This window comes from Ambystoma mexicanum, chromosome 1q, assembly GCF_040938575.1.
Source record: "Ambystoma mexicanum isolate Mex_15411 chromosome 1q, UKY_AmexF1_1, whole genome shotgun sequence".
Lineage (NCBI taxonomy): Eukaryota > Metazoa > Chordata > Amphibia > Caudata > Ambystomatidae > Ambystoma > Ambystoma mexicanum.
Window position 1 is genome coordinate 930,404,278 of NC_090922.1, and position 21,373 is coordinate 930,425,650.

Here is a 21,373-nt window from a genome sequence, read left to right on the forward strand (position 1 = left end):
ATAGGAAAGGGTAGCATTTGACTGCTACATGAGTATTTAGGCACAGGGGATATACTATGTAACCCCTCCAGCACTCCATTGTAAGATGGTGTGTGCAGGGTCTAGGAATTTGGAAAGACTAGTAAAGTCAATTTCGCTTTACATTCTCTGGGAAACAGTAGTTTATCCCAGAGAACGTATTTAAACCTTTGGAAAGTCTAAAAAGACATCTCTGTGTCACTGCACCGAGGGTGATGTGTAACACACATGAAAAGATGCCTGTGAAGTTATCTTAAAACTCCAAAGTCAAAGAACACAAATGTAAAACACACATCAAAATACATGAGAGTGGGGAAAAAAAGGCCCACTCTTTTACAGGTAAAATAATCGCGTCCCCAAAACCCAGAAAAGTTGCTGGATTTTAATTAGCACATTTATGAGAATTCTCCCCAACAAGGACCCAGCTAGTATTTCTCTATATAAAAAGGTAGTGAACACATGTCTGCATCCCCCAGAGATCGAGATATAGGCAAGAAATTGGTTTTTGGGGGGCTGGGGGAGGTGCTCAGCAGATATGTGTCCCATCTATCCCGTATTGCTGCTCGTAGTCTATAGTACTGTAATAGTCCCATCTGCTTTCAATCCTTCAGCCATCAAGAACTTCCCATCAGGAAGCAGGTCACCTATACAATTATATCCCAGAGGTTCCCAATGCTTGTGTATAGCAGTGTCTCGCATAGGAGAGGGATGTGGGAAGCCCCACAGCGGTAGCCAGTGGCAATATGGAGTTTCTCCCACTGTTCTAAGGAAAATCTACTTCCAGGCCCTTAACGTGGTGGATATGCGGTCATAAGTCATCATTTCCAACCCCTCTGCCGCTGCCTTTTCTAACTTAACGTGTGGCAGGGTTTCCCCTCATATCGTACCAATAGGAAGGAGGCAAACTTCTTGGGCTGCCATCCAATAGATCTCTAGGTTGGGTCTATTGAACCCACCCATCAGTTCCCATTTTTTGCGCATGGCTCCGGAATGCCACAAGAACCTAGCTAAGATTTTATGTAGCTCAGCAAAAAAGTGGACCTCATGCGACATAGGGACATTTACAAACTTATATATTATCTTAGGTACTAATATCATTTTAATCAATGCAAGTCTGCCCATCAGTGATGGAGGGATTTGCGACCATGCAGATATTTTAGTACTCGTGCATCTCGTCAGGGTGGTATAATTATCCATTAATAACACATTCTTAGATCTAGAGATCGTTACTCCCAGGTACCCAAGCTTGTCTGGTGTCCATTTTGGTAGGGTTTGCGTCTAGGGTCGAGGCGTGTCATCCATAGGGGTGGGGGGAACATCTTGGATTTCCCATAGTTGACTGTGAACTCCGAGTACGCCCCAATCTGGGCAACATCCTCCATTATGGGATATAGGTTCTGTTGCAGGTTTCTGACATACAGTAGAATGTCATCTGCATATAGTGATATTGTCTTTGGGGTTCCAGCTATTCGAATGCCTTTATTCATATGTCGGGTGCGGATAAAGTCTGCCATGGTTTCTATTGCCATGGCGAAGAGTAGCAGGGATAATGGGCATACTGGTCGCGTTCATCTGCCCAGTTCGAATGGAGCCGATGTTATATTGGTTAAGACAGTGGCTGTGGGCTTTGTGTAGAGTATTTTGACACAGCTTATAAAAACCTCACGCCAAGACACCATATCGAACGCCTTTTGGGCATCAAAGGTGACGGCAACTGCATGGGCCTGGGGGATATGCCGGATAGGATGTTAAGTGTCTAAGATTGATGGACGTCGCTCTACCAGGCATAAAGCTGGCATTAATCGTAATAGTCTATTAGCTGGTGTTTTTGCATATATTTTAGAGTCTACATTCATTAGCGTCAATGGTCTGTAGGAGCTGCATTCATCACTTGGGTTTATTCGGTTTGAGCAAGATGGTTATGACTGCATCGGGAAGGGATTGTCGTAGTTGTCAAACCGTCACAGCTTCCTCCCGTACTTTCAATAAATGGGGCATCAGGAGGGCACCACATTCTGCATACAATTTTGCCAGAAGCCTTATTTCTTGGTAGTTCTTTTATTACAGAAAGCATCTCTTCTGTTGTGAATGGAGTATTGATTTGGGCTCTAACATCTGCTGAGAATACAGACAGTGGGATAGAGTCCAGCAGGTTCTCAAGCCCATCTCCCAAGTCTTGTGGCCGATATAGATCGATGTAGAATTGCGTGAATTCCCCATTGATCTCTTTTTCGGAGTACCGCAATACTTGACGCCTATCTTTAATTCCCACTATATGGTTGTGGCCCCTGCCCATTTTAACATACGTGGATAGTGCTCTTCCGGGTCTCTCGCCTTCTCCATAGCGTCTGGTCATGGCTGGTTTGGCAAAATATCTCACCTCCCTATCAGCCAGCTTTTTATAGGTCTCTCGCATTTTGATGCCCGCCAGTTTAGTATGATCAGGTGCAGCCGCATATTCAGCCTCCAACTTGTAGAGCTAACCCTCGTTTTTGCTATGTTTCTACGAATATCTGTAGCACCCCAAATCCACAAGACATGGCCATCCCCCCGATATAGACCTTAAACGCGTGCCAAAGCGCGGCCTGCGTTACAGTCCCGGTTTCATTCAGTGAAAAGCACATGCGAATATCATTTTCTAAATCAGTTCAGAATACCAGGTCTCGTAGGGCTAATGATTTAAATCACCATGTGCTCGGAGTACAAGTGTTGTCATCCCAATTTAAGGACAATCTGATTGGGGAGTGGTCAGAATAGGTACGAGGAAGTATAGTAAACTCTGCCGTCTGCCCCATCAAGAAGTCAGACGAGGAAGAGGTCTATTCTAGATGACATATGATGTACCATGGAATAGTATGTGTAACCCCCTTTCTGTCGGGTGTTGTGTGTGCCATATATCATATAGGCCAAGTGTGTTGAACAGATCGAAGATAGAGCCAGCTGCCTTCGACAGCGGTCTGGGCGCCCGCCCTGTGCGATCAAGATCTAGGTTTAAAATAGTGTTCATATCGCCTGCCCATATCACCGGGATCAGTGATGATGTCAGCTAGTATCAGGTAGAAGTTTGGGTCATCTAAATCTGGGCCATATGAATTTACCAGGAGGGCCTCTCTATTTCTCAATTTGCAGTCGATTACTTACCTGCCCTCTGGGTCAATATGCGAGTGTAGTAAGACGAAAGCCAACCTCTTGTGGACCTAAGTTAATACCCATCTAGATTGTGAAAATTAGTCAGTGAAAAATCAGTTGGCGCCCCAGCGCTAAGCAAACGCATTGTTTGCCCGTCCCTTCGCATGGGTTTCCTGTAAGAATAGGATCTGAACGTTGTGGCGGTTCACATAGGATACCACCATCCTTGCTTTACTGAAGTTCCCAAAGCCACGTACGTTCCAACTTAAGATATTAAGCGTTTTCAGAGTTTTAACAGCGATGGAGAAATATAGCCCCCAACTTTTGCCCCTCCCCCTCCTTGTACCCGCCCCCACCCCTTCCTTCATCGCCCTACCAATCAGCACCAAGTGTATCGTTCCCATCCCCCCCCTTTTCCACTTAATCCCAACTTGTGCACAGATACTACAACAATCAACTGCAACCTGGTCTGGAGGATGCAGTCTCTGCACACCAACCTCCCGATAGCAACTAGCCTACCACAGCTCAATAACATAGCAAAGGATTAATGAGCCTGCTTCAAATAGGGACCATAGGCATTACAACTTGGTCTTCATACTAAGTCATAGTGAACATTACTAGTATAGTATATTCCAGTGGACAACTTGCGTATAAGTGGAGCCAACCATTCTGTCACCCTAGTCCTGGTCAGGTTGGTATGAATGTCTCGGTTAGTGAGAATTCTCATTTCTGTGGTAATTCCATTCAACCTTACAGACCCCCAGCTCTTTTGCTGGATTTGGGACTTTAATTTTTAACCCTGGAGTGAGCGAGACCTTTTTCTCACTCTCTCATGCGTTCTTTACCAGATTTGGATTCTGTGTTTTCACTGTTTTTGGAGTCTGACAAACTCCATAGGCATCTACTTCAGTGCAGTGTCACAGAGGAATCCCTTTAGATTTCTCACAAGGTTTAAATAACTTTTCATGTGTGAACACCATATTATGTGGAGTGCGGGCAGGGGGGGGGGGGGTTAGCTAGTATCCCCTTTTCTTACTCTCTCGAGTAACAGTTTTATGTTACCCTCACTACTTTAAATGGCTGGTGGCAGTGGTTTAATTTTTCCTACCATTGTGCTTTTCTATCGCAGGCTGAACCCTCAGCTGCAGTACAGCAAAATACAGCAAAACACAGCAAAACACCCTCTCCCTAGACATCCTCCCTCTTGTCCCCACGACTGAGGCCCAGGAACAACAGGATCTGCCCTACTACAACTGGAACAGAAGCCAGCTGGAACCAATTTCTTCAGACCGACGGTACTGTAAACCAAGGGATACTTGCCTCTTGTTGTGTAGCCTTGCTAGCTCTCAGTTGAGACTTGTCTTGGTTGCTTTTGCAGAGTGGCTTGCATCTTTACCCCTCACAAGCCTCCCAGGTTGTGGCCCTACAGTGATTTTATTTTCTACAAAGACTTCTAAAACATTAAGCAAGACTGCTTACCTACCTGCAAGAAGTGCTTCAGCCCACCTAAACTTTTGCTCAACCCCTCCCCATTCTGAACCCCTCAACTTTCCCCAACTAGAAACCACTGCACAGACACAGCATTGTTACCCTTGCTCAGGCATGCCCATTTCCCGCATTTGCCCCATGCTGTCCTGTATGAGGCTGGTGCACAGTAGGTGGGCACAAAAACAAGGGCCCCCCAAAAAACAGAAGAAAAAAGGTACAAGGCAGGCGCAGCTATGTGCCTGGCCTGATCCTCTTTACCATAAGCCATTAACCAATAGTGACCAATAATGTATCCTGCCATTTATACTGTAGGGCAGTCGCACCATCTAGGACCTGTTCTTAAAGGAGAAAAGCATGTCAGAAGCCCACTGGCTCCGGGCTATTTATATGCTTGCTGTTCCTTCGGCGCATGCGGTCTCCGACATCACTTGCGGTCCACCTCATTGCTTTCGCGCAAGGTCTCTGACTGAAGAGGATTATGGGGCCTCCGGCTATCCTCTCCTTCTCGTTCGCCCGGGGCAATCTTTTCCCTGTCCATCCATGCCTGCGCCTCCTCCGGGAGATGAAAGAACCAGGTCTTGTTTTTGTATATAATCTTGAGTCGTGCAGGGTAAAATCAACATATATTTTAGGCCAGCTACACGGAGCCTAGCATTCGCTGTTGAGAATTGTGCTCTGCTCTTCTGCACCTGAAACGTATAATCCAGATTGACAGCCAAATTTGTTGAGGCTCTTTCAATTCTCAGCCTTGCCTTGAATATGCCAGGATATTTTCCCTGTCCTTATAGTTCAGGACTTTGGCAATGATTGGTCTTGGGGGTGCCCCAGGAAGGGGCCGCTTAGTTGGTGCCCTGTGCGCTCTTTCAATTATGAAACCCTGTGTGAGGTTCCCCAGGCCAATTTCATGTAGCAGTATATTCTCAATATAAGTCGTCGGATCTGCCACTTCCTCTACTTCCAGAAGGCCTACAATGCGCATATTATTTCTCTGAACCCGTCCTTCCGCCTCTTCCACTCTATTTTACAGTAGGCCGACCTTCTGCTGTAGGACATGGCCTTCAACTTGCGTTTCCCGGAGTGCGATTGAATGCTCTTTCACCTGGGACTTTAGAGTTGAGGTTCTTGCTGCCAACCTCCGCACATCCTCACGCAGGAGCCCCACATCTACTTTCACTGCTTTGATCTGTATCCCCAATGATGCCTTCAAGTCAGCTATTGCTAGCATCACTTGGTTGTGCAGTTCCATGGCCCCATCCCCCTTCTCCTTCTCTGGCTCCATGTCGTTCTCAAGTGCTTGCTTCTCCGATTTGGTGAAGACGTCCAAGGTTGGTTGGTTGATTAGCTTTGGCCTTGGCCGACATGGGAGGCATTCAGCCAGCTGCTTTCCACCCCAGTGGCCCACAAGCTCTCTGTCACCAGCCACTCGTCCCAGCAGGAAGTCTGGACTTGGTTGTCTCACTGTGACCAGCTTCGGCGTTCCTAAACAATGCCTAGCGGGCCCAGCCTCCACTGCCCTTCTGAGTGGGTGTTAGGGAGAATTCTCTGAAATGTGTGAATTCCCTTCAACCTTAGAGACCCCCAGCTCTTTTTGCTGGTCTTTAGGACTTTTTTTTTATCTCTCATGTAATTTTAATGTGATTTAATTTCTGTGTTCTTTTTAACTTTGGAGTCTGACAAACTCCATAGGCATTATCTTTGCATTGTCTCACACAGCACCTTCATTGCAGTGGCACAGGGAAGTCTCTCAGATTTCCCAAAGGTTTAAATACCTTCTCTTGGTGAAACTACTGTTTCCAAGAGCAGTGAAGTGAAACTGACTTTACTTACATTTTGTAACTCTCTAGACCCAGCACACACTATCTTACCATAGGGTGCTGGAGGGGTCAAGTATCCTCTTTGTCTAGTTTCTCATGTAACATTTTTATGTTACCCTTCCTACAATTAATGGCTGGTGGCAGTGGTTTACTTTCAACTACCATTGTGTGTTTTTACCGCGGGCTGCGTTCGCAGCAATGGTAAGGCACCCTTGGGTGCCCATTTCGTCAAAATGGCCCTGGTCTTCTTTTTTCGCCATTTCTTGGCAGGAAGGTCCTCCTTGAGATTTACTCTGCGTGCCAAACCAGGTTTGGTCACTTTGTTCCTTTTGTCTTTGGCGGTATTCATAAGTGAAGCCCGCCTCTGGCTCTAGTATGTCTAGCAGGGGCAGGAAGTGAGGGAGGTGCCCGAAACGCCCTGTGCTTAATCCCCTTGGTTACAGGAATGCATCCAAAAGGTGATTGGCCGGCTGGCTGTCCGGCAAGGACAACCACCCTGCTGTGTGATTGACAGCTAGGCTGAAATGAATGGGAGAAACCTGCATAAAAGATGAGGCTTTGTGTCTTGGAAGGCAGACTCGACCACTAGACAAAGGAATCCGAAGAAGAACTTGGAAGAGACGCCTGCTGCAACTCCACGACCATTGGTTTGCCCAGTGAACCCCTGCTGCTGTGCTGAAGCTCAGAATTCGCCTCGACTAGAGAAGCCCTGCAAGGACAACTTCTCCCTTTTGAGTTAGTGGGACCAATCAACTCCAAAGTAAGCCCGTCTGGACATCCTCTAGAAGCTGGTTGGATTTCCACTGCAGTTGCTGCTGGAACTGAAGAGGCAGGGAGAGGAAAACCAGATTGTGTGTGTTGCTTTTAAGTCGGACCCGAGCGCTAGGAAGATCCTCCGGACTTTCCCGATGCAGGACTGACCAAGCCTGAGCCACCGCAGCAGAGTGCTGGACCTCAAAAGCAAAGTCTGAAGTGGTATCCGAGAACCGCAGTGTTGCTATTTGCTGTCAGATGCGAGGAGCTGAAATACTGAAGAACCGCTGAATTGAAGTTTGCCCATTGCTGTCGTTGAACGTCCCATTGCGGAGCAGGAGTCCCCAGGCGTCCTCCCTCTTGTCCCCATGACGAGGCCCAGGAATAACAGGATCTGCTGAGCTGTACAGGAACAGAAGCCAGTTGGAACCATTTCCTGTAACCAGAGGTACTGTAAAGTCTAAGAGAACTTACCTCTTGTTGTGTAGCCTTGCAGTTGAAAGCTGTCTTGGCTACCTTGCAGAGTTGCTGAAACTTTGCCCCTCACGAGCCTCCCAGCTTGTGGAACTTTAAGTGTTCTATTTTCTACTAACATTTTCAAAAACATTGTGCAAGACTTTTTACCTACCTGCAAAGATGATCTCCAGCTCCCCTTGACATTGTGCAATTAACGTTAGCTGTCCTGGCTCCCTGAGAGACTCCTCTTTACCTTTGACTCTGTGCTTGTCCTTTCCCCAGGAAAGGGTTAAACTTATTTGCCATTGGAAGGTTTCCTTAAAAGTACTTACCTGTTTGTGAATTATTTGTTAACCTTTGTTTTATTCCTCTATTCTATCTTTTCCACCAGACTCAGTATTGCTCTAAATGTACTAGTGATAAATCAAAGTCCACAGTGTCCTAGCTATTTAAGTCACCTGAGGGTGTAGGAGGTGTCTGTGTGCCACCCCAAATGGTTATCAAATTTAGAGAAACTAAGAGTGTGATTTGAAGTGTATTTGAATTTTTTACATATATTGCTCCCTTCTGAAGAAGGCTTTACAACTGACTGTGAAATAAATGAATAATAGTTTTATCAAGAAACCTTGAGTGTAAGTGTTTATTTGGATAACTGTACTGTGAAACTCTACAACATTACTGCTCACATTGACCCCTCTTGAGATAAGCCTGGGTGCTCGACCACACTACCAACCTGTGTAAAATCAGATATATACCAAAGGTTCGGTCCCTATTGCCAGGAGGTCAAGGTTATTGTAGTGCGCCCAAAAGGTACTGCATACAATCTTGCCTAACCATGGGCCCTGCTCAGGTGGTGACTTGGAGGATGAGTCTGTCTTCATATGCTTCTGGAACCGGTGACGAGACTGCATCTTGTGCCTAGGCTCCTGGACTGTAACTTCCTCGCACAGCTGTCCGTCTCCGGTGGCTGGCTCTTCGTTCACACCACCTTCCTCAGGTGTGGGTGTTCACTGTGTTGTTAGTGTGTCTGTCACCTGCCCCCGACCTGCAGGTCTACTATGTCTTGGCTTTAGCTACAGCAATACCAGTTCATTCAAGGGCTCCGCTCAGGGTTCCCATCCAAATCAGGTTTGTACCGGCCCCTCGTTCATGGATTCCGGCCCTCAGGTCACCTGCCATCTCTTCTCCTAGCGTCTATTAGGCCCCCTACGTCAGTAGCTAGACTCTGTCAGTTAGCCGCCCCCCAGCAAAGGATCACACTGTGGCTCCTATCAGCCGATGTTTTGCTGAATGTTCTCCCCTTGCAGAGCTGTAACCAGCCTCAGCTCTACCGAATTTGTGTGGCCCAGGCCCAGCTGTCCTGTGTTGCACCCCTAGGCATACACGTTTCCTCCTTTTGTCAAATCTGCAGTGCTTGAGTCCAGTCCACCAGGGCATTATAATGAGGTAGAATGGGCTCCGGCAGGCACAGCAGATGTGCAATGGCAGGACTTTGCGTTCTGCTCAGACGAGGAGGTGGGGAAGTCGTCCAGGATACATTTCTCTGCCAGTACCTGTGCCACAAACTTTGCTGGCCTCATGCAACTTGGATCTTGCACCCAGAATTACCTTGCAGCCCAGGGTCCTATGTGCGTTTTAACCAATCGCCTCTCCCTTTCAAGGCTCTTGGTCCTCTTGTTCCTTCTCCTCCACTCCTACTGTGACTGGGCCGTCTTACTGTTTTCACCACTGGACCCCGGTTGCAGTTTGGAGCTTTTTCGGCCTCTCCCTCTCTCACCTACAATCCAAGTCCCTGCTTCGAGGGGCAGCGCTCCTCCAAGAGCCTGTACTTGTTTGTCAGGTCTCTGCCAACGTTCCGCTGCATCGGCCGAGTCCCGACTGCAGCTCTCCACCCTGCTATCCGCTCCAGCCGCTGGCGGATCTTATGGTCCAAGGGGCTTTGCACAGGTGCATCATCCGGCGCCGGTCGCTCTGTCCGCCGTCCCTACAGGCCGCGCCAGTGCCCGAAAACCTGTTTCTCCCTGGGCTGTCAGTTGCAGAGCTGCGCCAGCTTCTTTATGCACGCAGGATAATTTTGCACCCTGCTTCTCCCGCGTCAGTAGGCGGGCCAGTGGCCCGCTCGCTCGACTTCAATGGGGGATATCATTTTCTCAAGGATGCTTACGCTGCACTTACATGGCACGGATCCAAGTGCCCACGCCCGGAGAGCAGCAGCCATCTCAACTCCTCTCCGCATATCTTGCCACACACGGCACTCGTGTCCGCTTCACCTTCCTTACGTTTTCCTTTTTTTGGCTACCGTCCTCTGCACCACACAGCCTTCATCAACGGCACATCTTGCGGCTGCCCCTCACTGAGTCTGGTCTATGAGCCGGCACCCTTGATTCCACCAATGTCCGTTCTGTGCCTTTCTCCGCCTCATCTAGTGCCGGCCATCTTGCTCCTGGACTGCTCCAAGAGGTACTCCAGGACACACAATGTGTATCTCTCTCACCTTTGTTCCAACTCTCTCTCCACTTCACTCCCGCACTCTCGAGGTTCGCTCACGTGCTCAGCCGCTTTGGAACTTCGTATGCCCCTATATACTTGTGTTTCCTTCGGATCAGGCAGGAGCGGTCACGGGAGCAGACCTCCCCCATCAGCCACAAGCCACGCCCCTTCCCTAGACCTACTGTTATATGTTCCAAATAAGGTTATATGCCTTGGGTCTGTGCACCTTCTATGCAACTGAGATAGTACAAAACTCCACTCTTGGTATACGGCTGTACCACCTGAGTATTTGGTGGTGTAAACAGAGCAGCCAGGCTCATTTTAGGAGGGTGAGAGGGCTGTAGCTTGGTATAAAGAAATTGTAGCATGCATTTGGTCCACAGAAACACTGAAACACTACGTATTGTAAAAATAAAGTGTCTGATCCACAAAAGCTTTTTATAATGGTGCAATCCCATAGGAAAACCCTTCTGTGAATCAGGCCCAAAGGGTTTATTTAAATAAAAGTAGGCCAAGATGTATCTTGGGTAAATAAGTACTATCACATTGTATATAAACACAATTATAAAAACCAACTCAATACTTAAGGGATACAACCCAAAGTATTACCTTATTAAGAATAGCAGTCAGCAGTTGAAGGTTAGGTAAACCTATAAACCATTCAGAATGCAATCAGCTATTCTTGGGGAGAAAAAAACGGTTATATGTACTTTTTGAATACAGTCAGTAATGCAAGGGTAGTAGACGCTTGTCAGTCATGCAGTGACACTCAGTTAAGCAATCACTTAGTAAACCAACCCTGTTGCCAGGATACTTTTCTGAATAGTGAGACACACATTCATGAAACCGTATGTACCTATAACTACATTCAGGATAACCCTCAGTTATAGCAGGTGAGTAAGACCGAAGGTTGTAATAAAGTATTACAGTTTCTTTTTAGATCAGTGAAACACAGATTAAGGTAAGCAAGAACACTCCAACTTATTTTAGGATAGCACAAGGCAGACCAAGGTCAGTCAAGCCCACAATACAACTGCACACAGCTATTCAAGGTAAGTAAAACCCAATTACACCTTAAGAAAGACCCAAGGTATTTCAAGGTACGCAATGGACCTTATGATTTAAAGGAGCTACCAGCAACTTAAAGTTATGTATAAACCTAATGTTAGGAGGTTTTTCTGAAGTCCAACCAAGGGCTTAGTAAAACCATTAAACAGTACAAGACTCCACTCATAGTACAAGGCTGTACCACCTTAGTATATGGTAGCATAGACAGAGCAGCCAGGCTTATTTTAGGAGAGAGATCGGGCTGTAGCTAGGTACAAATAAATTTTAGCATACATATGGTCCAAAGAAACACAAATACTATGTATTGTACAAACAAATGGTGTATTTAAATACAAGTAGGCCAAGATTAATCTTGGGTAAATAAGTACTATCACATTATATATAACCACAATTATAAAAACATAACACTATGCTTTAAAGTACACCGACCAAAGCATAGACCCTCTTCAGAATACCTAACAGTAATTCTAGGTAAATCAGATCTTATCAAACCCATTTAGTATAGGACAAACCTATTCATGGGCAGTAAAATCACTAGTTACCTTTAGATTACTTTCCTGCAAGTCAAGGGTAGTAGACCCGATCAGTCATACAGTGACGCTCAGTTAAGGAATCACATAATCAAGCATCCTTGTTACCAAGAAACTTGGTCTGAATAATGGAACACTGATTCAAGGAACAGTATATACACCTAGACCTACATGCATAAAACAGTTATACCAGGTGAGTAAGACCTTTTGGTGTAATATACAGTTACAGTTGCTTTTCAGGTCAGTGGAACACAGACTAAGGTAAGCAATAACTTTCCAACTTATTTTACGATGGCCCAAGGCAGACCAAGGTAAGTAAAACCCATATACTTTTTAAAGGACCCATCAGCAACTTAAAGGGAAGTATAAACCTAAGATTGTTTTAGCATCTGTATAAAACAGAGCAGGGAAAGCAAAACACAATGTTACACTTTACCCAAAGCAGACATAGTTTAGTCAGGCTATACAGCAAGTCAGGGGAAGCAAGACCCAGGTGATGAACTTGCACACTAATATTCTGAAATAAATGGTAAGTGAAGCCAACAGCACTACTCTAGGGAAGAGGCACAACCACTTCACAGGTGAGTAAAACAACCTTACATATACTTTTCAGAATGGCACAACACACATTGAAGGTAAGTAAGTAAGAACGTTTGTAACTGCTCACTCTCAGAGTTATGAAATGATATTTTATTTATATCGCGCTCGTACACAAGTGTTAAAGAGCGCAACAAGGCAAGGGAGGGGAACAAGGGAGAACAAAAAAAAAAACAACGATCTTACTAGGCCCAGTGACATTCAGAACGCACAAGTGCATGGGAGAGGGAAAGGGGAAAAGTGCCTGGAAGGGGGAGAAGTGGAGAGTGCGGAGCAGAGGTAAAAAAGATAAATAATAGAATAAATAAATAACAAAGGCAACAAAAAGAGTGGTATGTCTGATAAGTGCAGAAAAAAGGGGGGGGGGAGTCTGTATGGTTACAGATGCAGACCCCACTGCAGGGATTGCCCGGAGGCAGTGCGGGTGGGTGGCAGGGTGAGCAGGTCCCTGGGCCTGGAAGACAGGGGGTAGGCCAGGTGCACGGTGCCAAGAGAGAAAAAGATCAGCAGGGGAGAGGAGGGATGAAGGCAGAATCAAAGAGGAAGGTATTCAGGTGCTTCCGGAACCGGAGATGGTTCTCCTCAAATTTCAGAGCGGCCGGGAAGCTGTTCCCGAGGGAGGCCCCAGCCGAAGACAGATCTACCCCCCAGCTCGTTTCTCTGAAAAACGACAGACCCTGAGGGAGGTAGAGGAGTGAAGATCTCGATAGGGGAGGTATTTATGGAGGGATAGCTTAAGGTATTTTGGAACCTGGCACCAGAAAGCCTTGGGGACAATGCAGAGGGTTTTGTATTTAATCCTTGCGTCTACTAGGAGCCAGTGGAGAGATTTCAGGGCTGGAGAGATACGATCCCAGGGCTTGAGGCCAAGGACAAGTCTTGCAGTCCTGTCCTGGATGAGTTGTAAAGGGCGGAGAGTAGAGGCAGGTAGATTTAGAAAGAGGCTGTTAAAATAGTCCAACCTAGAGAGAACCAGGGCTGGGGAGACCGTGAGCTTCTGGAGGAAGGAGAAGAAAGGCAGAGTACTTCTTATTGCACCTCCTCTGAGGAGATGCAATAAGAAGTTAGACTTTTTAGAGACATCAGAGATGCAGGCAGAGAAGGAAAGTGTGGAATTAAAGATGACCCCCGAGGTTCTTAGCCTCGTAGGTGGGGGGGGTCGGAGAAGGGCCAAGGGAGGCCGGCCAGAGACTGACGGGAAAGGAGGGTGAAGGTGTGCCGATGAGGAGGATTTCAGTCTTGCTGGCATTCAGGCAGAGATCGTTGGGGGCAAACCAAACCTGAATGGCAATTAGGCAATCGGAGATGAGAGAAGGAGAGGAGATGGCCGAGGGAAGCCTGAAGATGAGTTGAGGGAGTCAGCATAGCACTGGAAATTGGAGCAGAAGATGGCAATGCAGTGGGCGCGAGTTGCCATGTATTGGTTGAAAAGCCAGGGCGAAAGGTTAGATCCCTGGGGAACACCACAAGTAGAAAGGGAGATAGATGAAAGGAAGGGCCCAAGTTGGACCTGGGTGGGTCGATCAGAGAGGAAAAGAGGTTAGCCAGGCCAGAGTCTGATCGGCGATACCCAGGTTTTCATGGAGACGGTTGAGCAGTATGGTATGATTGACTGGGTCGAAGGCAGAAGAGAGATCAAGTAGGATGAGGACAGAGGGAATGTTAGAGTCAAGTTTGGAGAGTAGATCTTCACGGATGTTCAGTGGAGCAGTTTCCATGCTTCTGGCAGCTCTAATGCCAGACTTATGGTCATGGAGACAGCCAACAGAATCAGAATGAAACATGTCCAGCTTTTCCAGAAGTTTGCCCAGAAAAGGAGTAATGGAGATTGGGCGATAGTTAGCCGGACAAGAAGCATCAGCTGTGGGTTTCTTTAGGAGAGGAGGCACGAGAGAATGTTTCAGAGGGGGGAGAAGGCTCCTGAGGCAAAGGAGTGGTTGCAGAAATCAGCAAAGGACGGACTGAGGGTCTCAATGTGGTCCTTGATGGTTTTAGAGGAACATGGATGAACCGGTTTTGACGAGGTTTTCATAGATCGGACTTATCTAGTGACCACGTTGGGGGAGAAAAGAGGAAAGGAAGAGAAAGAGGGAGCTAGCAGAAGGAGGGTCAGCGTTCACAGGAGAAGGGAGAGGAGGGGAGGAGAGGGTGGACAGTATGACCTGGGTTTTTGAGATGAAGTGAGATGCAAGGTCATTGCAAAGAGCATCGGAGGCGACAAGAGGAGTAGAGACTGCAGCAAGGTTTACCAGCTTCTTGCAGATTTTAAAGAGTTCGGCCGAGTTATTAGATGCCGCAGAGACACCGGCTTGGATGTGGGATCTCTTCTTGGTGCGGACAGAGTCTGTATTGCCTCTGTAGCAGGCGACAGGCCAGTTTGTCTGAGGATGAACAAGAAGCCCTCCATTTCCTCTCAGACGCCCATCACTTACTTTTAAGTGTAGCTAGGTCAGAGTCTACCAAGAATTGCATTTGGCTTTGGACTTCAAACGGATTCTCATGACAGGGGCAAGAGCATCAAGAGTATCAGAAACAGAAGAGTAGAGTAGTGACAGGGCTGTGTCAGGATGCGAGTCAGCCAGGTGTGGAGCGGGTGGCGGGGGGGGGTGGGGGGGAGAGAAGGCGACGGTGAAAGCCTCCAATGACGCACGCTTCATGGAACGGATGTCTGAGAAGGTAGGCGGCAGTGTTGGGTAGGCTTGGCCTCGGGGGAAGGGCGAGAGATGAGAGGAGAGGAGGGAGTGATCGCTCCACGAGATAGGAGTCGTCAGAGGGATGGAAAGGGGGAGGTCAGAGGAGCTCAATACATCAAGTGTGTGCCCTGAACAGTGAGTCTAGCCAGAGGGGAGAGGGAGGCACAGAAGAGTAAAGAGGATGAACAAAGAGTGTCAAGATGGATACTGAGGTCGCCAAAGAGGAGGAGGAGTTGAGTGGTGGATGCTAGAAGGGAGGAGGAGAGGTCCGCCCACTCAGAGAGAAATGAGGTGAGTTGACCAGGAGGACGGTAGATACTGCTGTTTGATCTTAATATGTTACTAGTCACAGAGTGGTTTAGGCCCTGAGGAAGGAGCTAGACTCCGAAATGCGTAGGCACAACAACCGCTATCCCACGCAGTCCAACTAGATGGTTCTAAGAATGTATGGGTTTACTCGCAATGCACACGAGTAAACGCACAGAGGAATACCGAATATATAAAAAGAAATATAATAAAGTGCGAGTTAACAATTTACAAGAGGTCTGTAGAATGATTATTTGAACAGAAGAAGATGCATGAATACAAACATTGGAAAGAATGAAAGTTCAGGTTCTAGAGCAACAGTGAGAGCATCGGTCTTAGCTGGGTTGCGTACTCAGCTTTCTTTCTTTGACTAGGCAGTTTCACGTCCTGGTGTCATAAGGACCATAACCCAGACTGGTTGCTCAACAAAGAAATGGCAAACAAAGACGGCTGGGGTCATTTTGACAAAAATGGCACCCTTGAGTGCTTTACTGCAGCTGCGAACGCAGCCCGTGGTAAATGCACACCACGGTAGTTAAAAGTAAACCACTGCCACCAGCCATTCAGTGAGGAAAGGGTAACATTAAAAATGTTAAATGAGAAGCTAGACAAATACTATGGATACTAATTATCCTATTGTAAGATAGTGTGTGCTGGGTCTAGAAAATTACAAATGTAAGGAAAGTCAATTTCACTTTACTGCTCTGGGAAACAGTATTTTATCCCAGAGAAGGTATTTAAACCTTTGGGAAATCTGGAAGACTTCCCTGTGTCACTACACTGAAGGTGCTGTTTGACACAATGTAAAAGATGATGCCTATGGAGTTTGTCAGGCTCCATAACGAAAAGAAACGCAACGTTCAGAAATCACATTAAAATACAAGGGAGAGTGGGAAAAAAAGGGTCTCACACTCTCCAGATTAAAACAATCAAGTCCTCAAAATCCAGCAATGTTGCTAGGGGTCTCTACGGTAGAGGGAATTAGCACATTTTTGAGAATTCTCCCCAACAGCCACGAGGCTTACCTTGAATACAGGTGCGCTGCTGTAGATTTCTCCGAAGTCCAGGAACCAGCTGATTGAAGTGAGGGAAATGTGCAGAGAGTGCGAGATCAGCTGTAGGCAGGATGCGAGTGCAGGAATGAAGGTCCGAGGCCTTCACAAGTAAGCACTTTTCAAACACTTGCTATTCTTTTCAAGATAGAATCCTTTACTTATCCAGTCCTTCCCTATTCTATTGCATGAGTTCACCCCGAGGCATAAGAGGGACCCTAGTGGTCTAGGTGCCAGCTGTAGGTAGGGTGAGATAGGGTTCTGTTGCAGCAAAGGTCAGAGTTCCTGTGGAAGACTGTTCAAATGGTTAGTTAGGGTCCAGGGATTTCTGAGAAGACACCCTAGAAGGATTCCAGCAGTGGGCCTGGGTGAACTGGACAAGAGGACTCCAAATCACAGGAAACAACCCAAAGCTACACAGGACTCACAAAAGCTTGAGCTAGGTAAATACCCCAGCCAACACAATACCTCAAAACAGAAGAAGAGTTTGCAGAAGGAAGACTTCAGGATTTGCAGCCAAAAACCCTATTGATGGATTCCTTTGTCATTAAGATGGAAGACAGGACTTTGGAAGGGATTTTGCAGCAGGGATCAATGGAGAAGGCTCCATGCAAGAGTTTCGTCATGGCTGGATGCAGCTCTGTGGTTTTGGAGCCTTTTTTACGAGCCAGGAGAAAACCGATATTACGGGTCGGATTCTCGTCGCTAATCTGGTGAAGGGACTTAAGGACGCGATTTGTGACTCTAGAGGTCCAGCAGGATGCCAAGGTTTCAGCTCAATTTGGAATACCATGCACCGCACAATGGTGAGGTCCCAGGATATCGGAATATTGCAGCCTGCAAGGTCTTTACACGATGTGGGATGGCTCAAAATTCAGGTCTTCTTGTTGATCTCACCAGGCTCTGGGTCGTCGTTTTCAGAACCCCTAGGTCACTTGGAAGGAATGGTAACAGCAGGCTCTCCGGTTGCTGGAAATCATCACAGCCGTGGTTTCTACTCGCAGACAGGGTGGAAGACAAGGGGTGCTGAGTTTTTGACTTCTCCTTCGCTTCCTGCCTTCACAGACACTCTGGAGCCTGGGCGGCCCAGGCTTGACCTAGGTCTCCTGCCGAAGATTAAATGAACACAAAGGACTTTCCCGGCTTAGAGGCCAGGGCAAGGACGGAAAAAGGACAAGAAACACAAAAATGGCGAAAAAAGGACAGGACCATTTTGGAAAAATGGGCACCCATAGGTGCCTTTACCGCAGCTGTGAAAACAGCCGGTGGTAAAGGTGCACCGAATTAGTAAAAAAGGTTCACTGACACCAGCCATTTAGGTTAAGCTTTTCCCTGTAACATAAATGTTACAGTGTGAACAAGAAAGGGGATACATTGTACCCCCACCCCAGCACTCCACATAAGGTGGGGTGTGCTGGTCTCACCAAAATAAAGTTTAGGGAGGCTAAAATATCCTTGTTATCCTTGGTAACTGTAGTTCTCTCAAGGTTAGCCAGAGACCATTAAAAGGGTAGCCCAAAGGGCAACCCAGCTACAATGACCTGTATATGCCAAAAGTGGTCTAACAGGATAAAATTAAAAGGACTATGGAGAGTCTTATAAATGACACTCATAAACAGAGTAAAAGGATCCGCGAGTCTGGAAAATAGTTCCCACTCACTGACGTATATGAACAAATAATCCATCAGTTAAGCAAAACGTTCTGGGGGTCTCATAGGTGAGGGAGATTTAGCACTAAACTTAAAATCTGACCTAACACACTATAGCTAGGGTAGCCTCCTAAACTCTGTCCAGCAGAACAGAGTTTAGAAATCAATCTTAACACACAGCCCTTTTGAGATGAAGCCTTGCCGCTCTGCTACCTTACCTAGATTGGGTTTGGCTAGTCCTCAGTGTCTCCCTGGTCCCCACAAGAAGGTAGCCTCCCAAATCCACCCCAGGGTTGATTTTGGAAATCTATCTCAACACCAACATACAGTCATTACTGCAGAATGAAGGAACTTCAGCGCTGTGTTCAAGGCAATAATACTTACTTTATATGGTAGCACGCCGGCAACAAAAGCTCTTCCATATATTTTTGTCACATTGCCTCGTTCCGTTAAATTTATTGGCGTCAACTTCTTCACAGGCGACGTCCTGACTACAACTTCGCCACCACCTCTAGGATAGTACCCCCTACAAGATGGCAAAGTCATTGTCAACTGTTAAGGAAGCATGGAAAAAACATTTGCATTTCAAATGACAGCACTTTCATTTTGTCAGTGAGGATTTTTATTTAATCAAGGTTTTCAAGAATTTCTAATCAGCAGCATCTTGGATATCTGCATTTGTTTGTGTACTTTAGGCAGCTGCAGGCAACCAAGAAAAGGAGAATTGGCGCAATGATTGCACTACGGATAAGCAATCCGGTAATGTAGTGCGTACACCACTATCCCTTAGGTGCTAAGGGTGTACATTTTCATGCTGAATTACTCAAGAAATCAATGTAAGCTCTTCCCTCTCTTTACTAGGCCTGGTACTGTCGCTGTATCAGAAAGCTGATCAATGACATTACCTGCAGATGCCACTTTGATGCCTGCCGTCTAATGTTTTTTCAAAGTATTTTGCCTCTTGCCCACATATTTCCATGCCCTCCTTCAGATATCTTGTGCCTGAAACTCCATTGATCCAAGCTTGATGTGATTCTCATCACCCCCATCTCCAGAGCCCTCACACCACCCCCATGGGAGTGACCAAAACCCTCCTGAGCAGGGGCTGTGGTAGGAATAGAGATGGGGAAAAGCATATACCCATCACTGTGAACCAGCAAAGAGAGCAGGTAATCAATCCCCTGCAGTGGGTGGCTACTTCTCATTTGTCTGCACAGGAGTGGCTCACTAATGTCAAATATATTTGTATTGATAGTCCACTGCTCAAACCCTCCAGTAACCCTTTGTATATGTAGTTAAGACATGCACCATTTATAACTTAATACACAGTACTTCAAATAGATGCCCCAAGTCCATATTAAAATGCTTCAGACAATATTTTCAGTAACAAACACTCAATTAATGCTTTTTCCACTCATGTATAATGTTAACATTTTTAATGATTAGAAATGGGTAATAAAGAAACATTGCTGCCATTATGGTCGCTGTTAGGCAAGAATGTATGCAGTTCCCTGTAAGAGACTGCCCCAGCCTTGTCCTCTTGGCAATAGGAACCCAACCTTTGGTGTAAGTATGTACTATAAAAGTTGTTAGAGTGACTGAGCAGACATGTTTCTTTAAGAGGGGTCAATGTGAGCTGTAGGGTTGCAACACAAAGTTTCACAGTGACAGGTGTTCAAATAATATTTATACTCGAGGTTTCCTGATCAAATAATGATTTATTAATTTAACAGTCAGTTTGAATATGCCTCCTTTAGAAGGGAGCAAATATGTAACATTTAATATACACACTCCCAGTTTCATTAACTCAGTAGATACCCTTTTGGGATGGCACACATACACTTCCTACACCCAGAGGTGACTTCATTAACTAGGACACTGTGGACATTGATATATCACGGTTACATTTAGAGCAATACTGAGTTTAGTGACAAAAAAAAAAGGTTAGAGGGAGAAAACAATGGTTAACAGGTTTCTGAAACGGGTAACCCCCCAATGCAATGCAGAGTAACCCTTTCCCAGCTATGCATGTAATGAATGTATTACTTTTTAGAGGGACAGACCAAAATACAGAGTCAGAGGATAGAAGAGTCTATCAGGGAGCCAGGACGGCCAATGTCAATAGAGTCAAGTCTAGGAGAGCTGAAGTTCTTCTTGAAGGTAAGTAACAAGTCTTGCACAATGTTATAGCGAGTTTTTGTTGAAAAAGAAATCACTGTTGGGCCACAAGCTGGGAGGCTTGTGAAAGCCAGAGCTGCAAGCAACTCTAGAAAAGGCAGTAAATGCGAGTTTCAACTGAGAGCAACCAAACTACACAGCAAGTACCCCTTAGTTCACAGTACCTTGGGTCTGAAGAAATTGCTTCCAGTTTTCTTCTGTTCCTGTTATAGTATGGCAGATCCTGTTGTTCCTTGGCCTCAGTTGTGGGGACAAGAGGGAGGACGTCTGGGGACTCCTGCACTACGGTTCAAAGGTCGGCGGCAGTAATGGACAATGGGCAAAGTTCAAATCAGGCCACTTTGCGGTTTCATCTTCTTGTGAATAGCACCACCGCGATTCTCGGATGCCTTGCTTCTGGGGTAAAGCACTCTGTTGAGGTGGCTCAGGCTTGGTTAGTCCTGCTTTGAGGGAGTCTTCCTGGAGCTTGGGTCCGACTTAAAAATTATAGTTGATTCTGGTGTTCCTCTCCCTGGCACTCTGTTCCTGCAGCAGCAATGGAAGTACAGCCAGCTTTGAGAGGATTTCAAGATGAGTTTGTCTTGGGGTTGTTTGGTGCCACCAATCCATGGGGAGAAGTCGTCCTTTGCAGGGCTTCTCTAGTCGAGGCGAATTCGGAGCCTCAGCACTGCAGCATGGCTTCATCGGGCAAACCAACGGTCCAGGAGTTGCAGCAAGCGTCTCTTCCAAGTTCTTCTTTTGGATTCCTTCGTCCAGATGTCATCTGCCTTCCAAGCAAAAGACCTTGCCTTTTATGCAGGTCGTTCCCATTCATTTGCAGTCTAGCTGTCACTCACACAGCAGGGTGGCTGTCCTCCAAGGCAATCACCTTTTGGGTGCATTCCTGTAACCAAGGGGATTAAGCACAGGGAGTTCTGGAACCTCCCTCGCTTCCTGCCTTGCCAGACACACTGGAGCCAGAGACAGGCTTCACCAGTGAACCCCACCAAAGACAAAAGAAACAAAGGGACCAAACCTGGTTTGGCTCGCAGAGATCTCAAGAAGGACCTTTCCAACAAAAAATGGTAAAAAAGAAGACTGGGCCATTTTGACAAAATGGGCACCCATGGGAGCTTTACTGCAGCTGCAATTGCAGCCCGTGGTGGAAAAATG

General features: G+C 46.5%; 1 protein-coding gene across 3 annotated transcripts in view; it reads right to left on the bottom strand.

Annotated features, from left to right (window-relative positions):
• RTCA (RNA 3'-terminal phosphate cyclase) overlaps nucleotides 1-21,373 on the bottom strand; it is a 225,437-nt gene that overhangs the window by 137,427 nt on the left and 66,637 nt on the right. For all 3 annotated transcript variants that reach the window (XM_069641582.1, XM_069641584.1, XM_069641583.1), the window contains exon 7: nucleotides 18,428-18,569. In XM_069641582.1, the coding sequence (XP_069497683.1) occupies nucleotides 18,428-18,569 (142 nt within the window). The remainder of the gene's footprint in view (nucleotides 1-18,427; nucleotides 18,570-21,373) is intronic.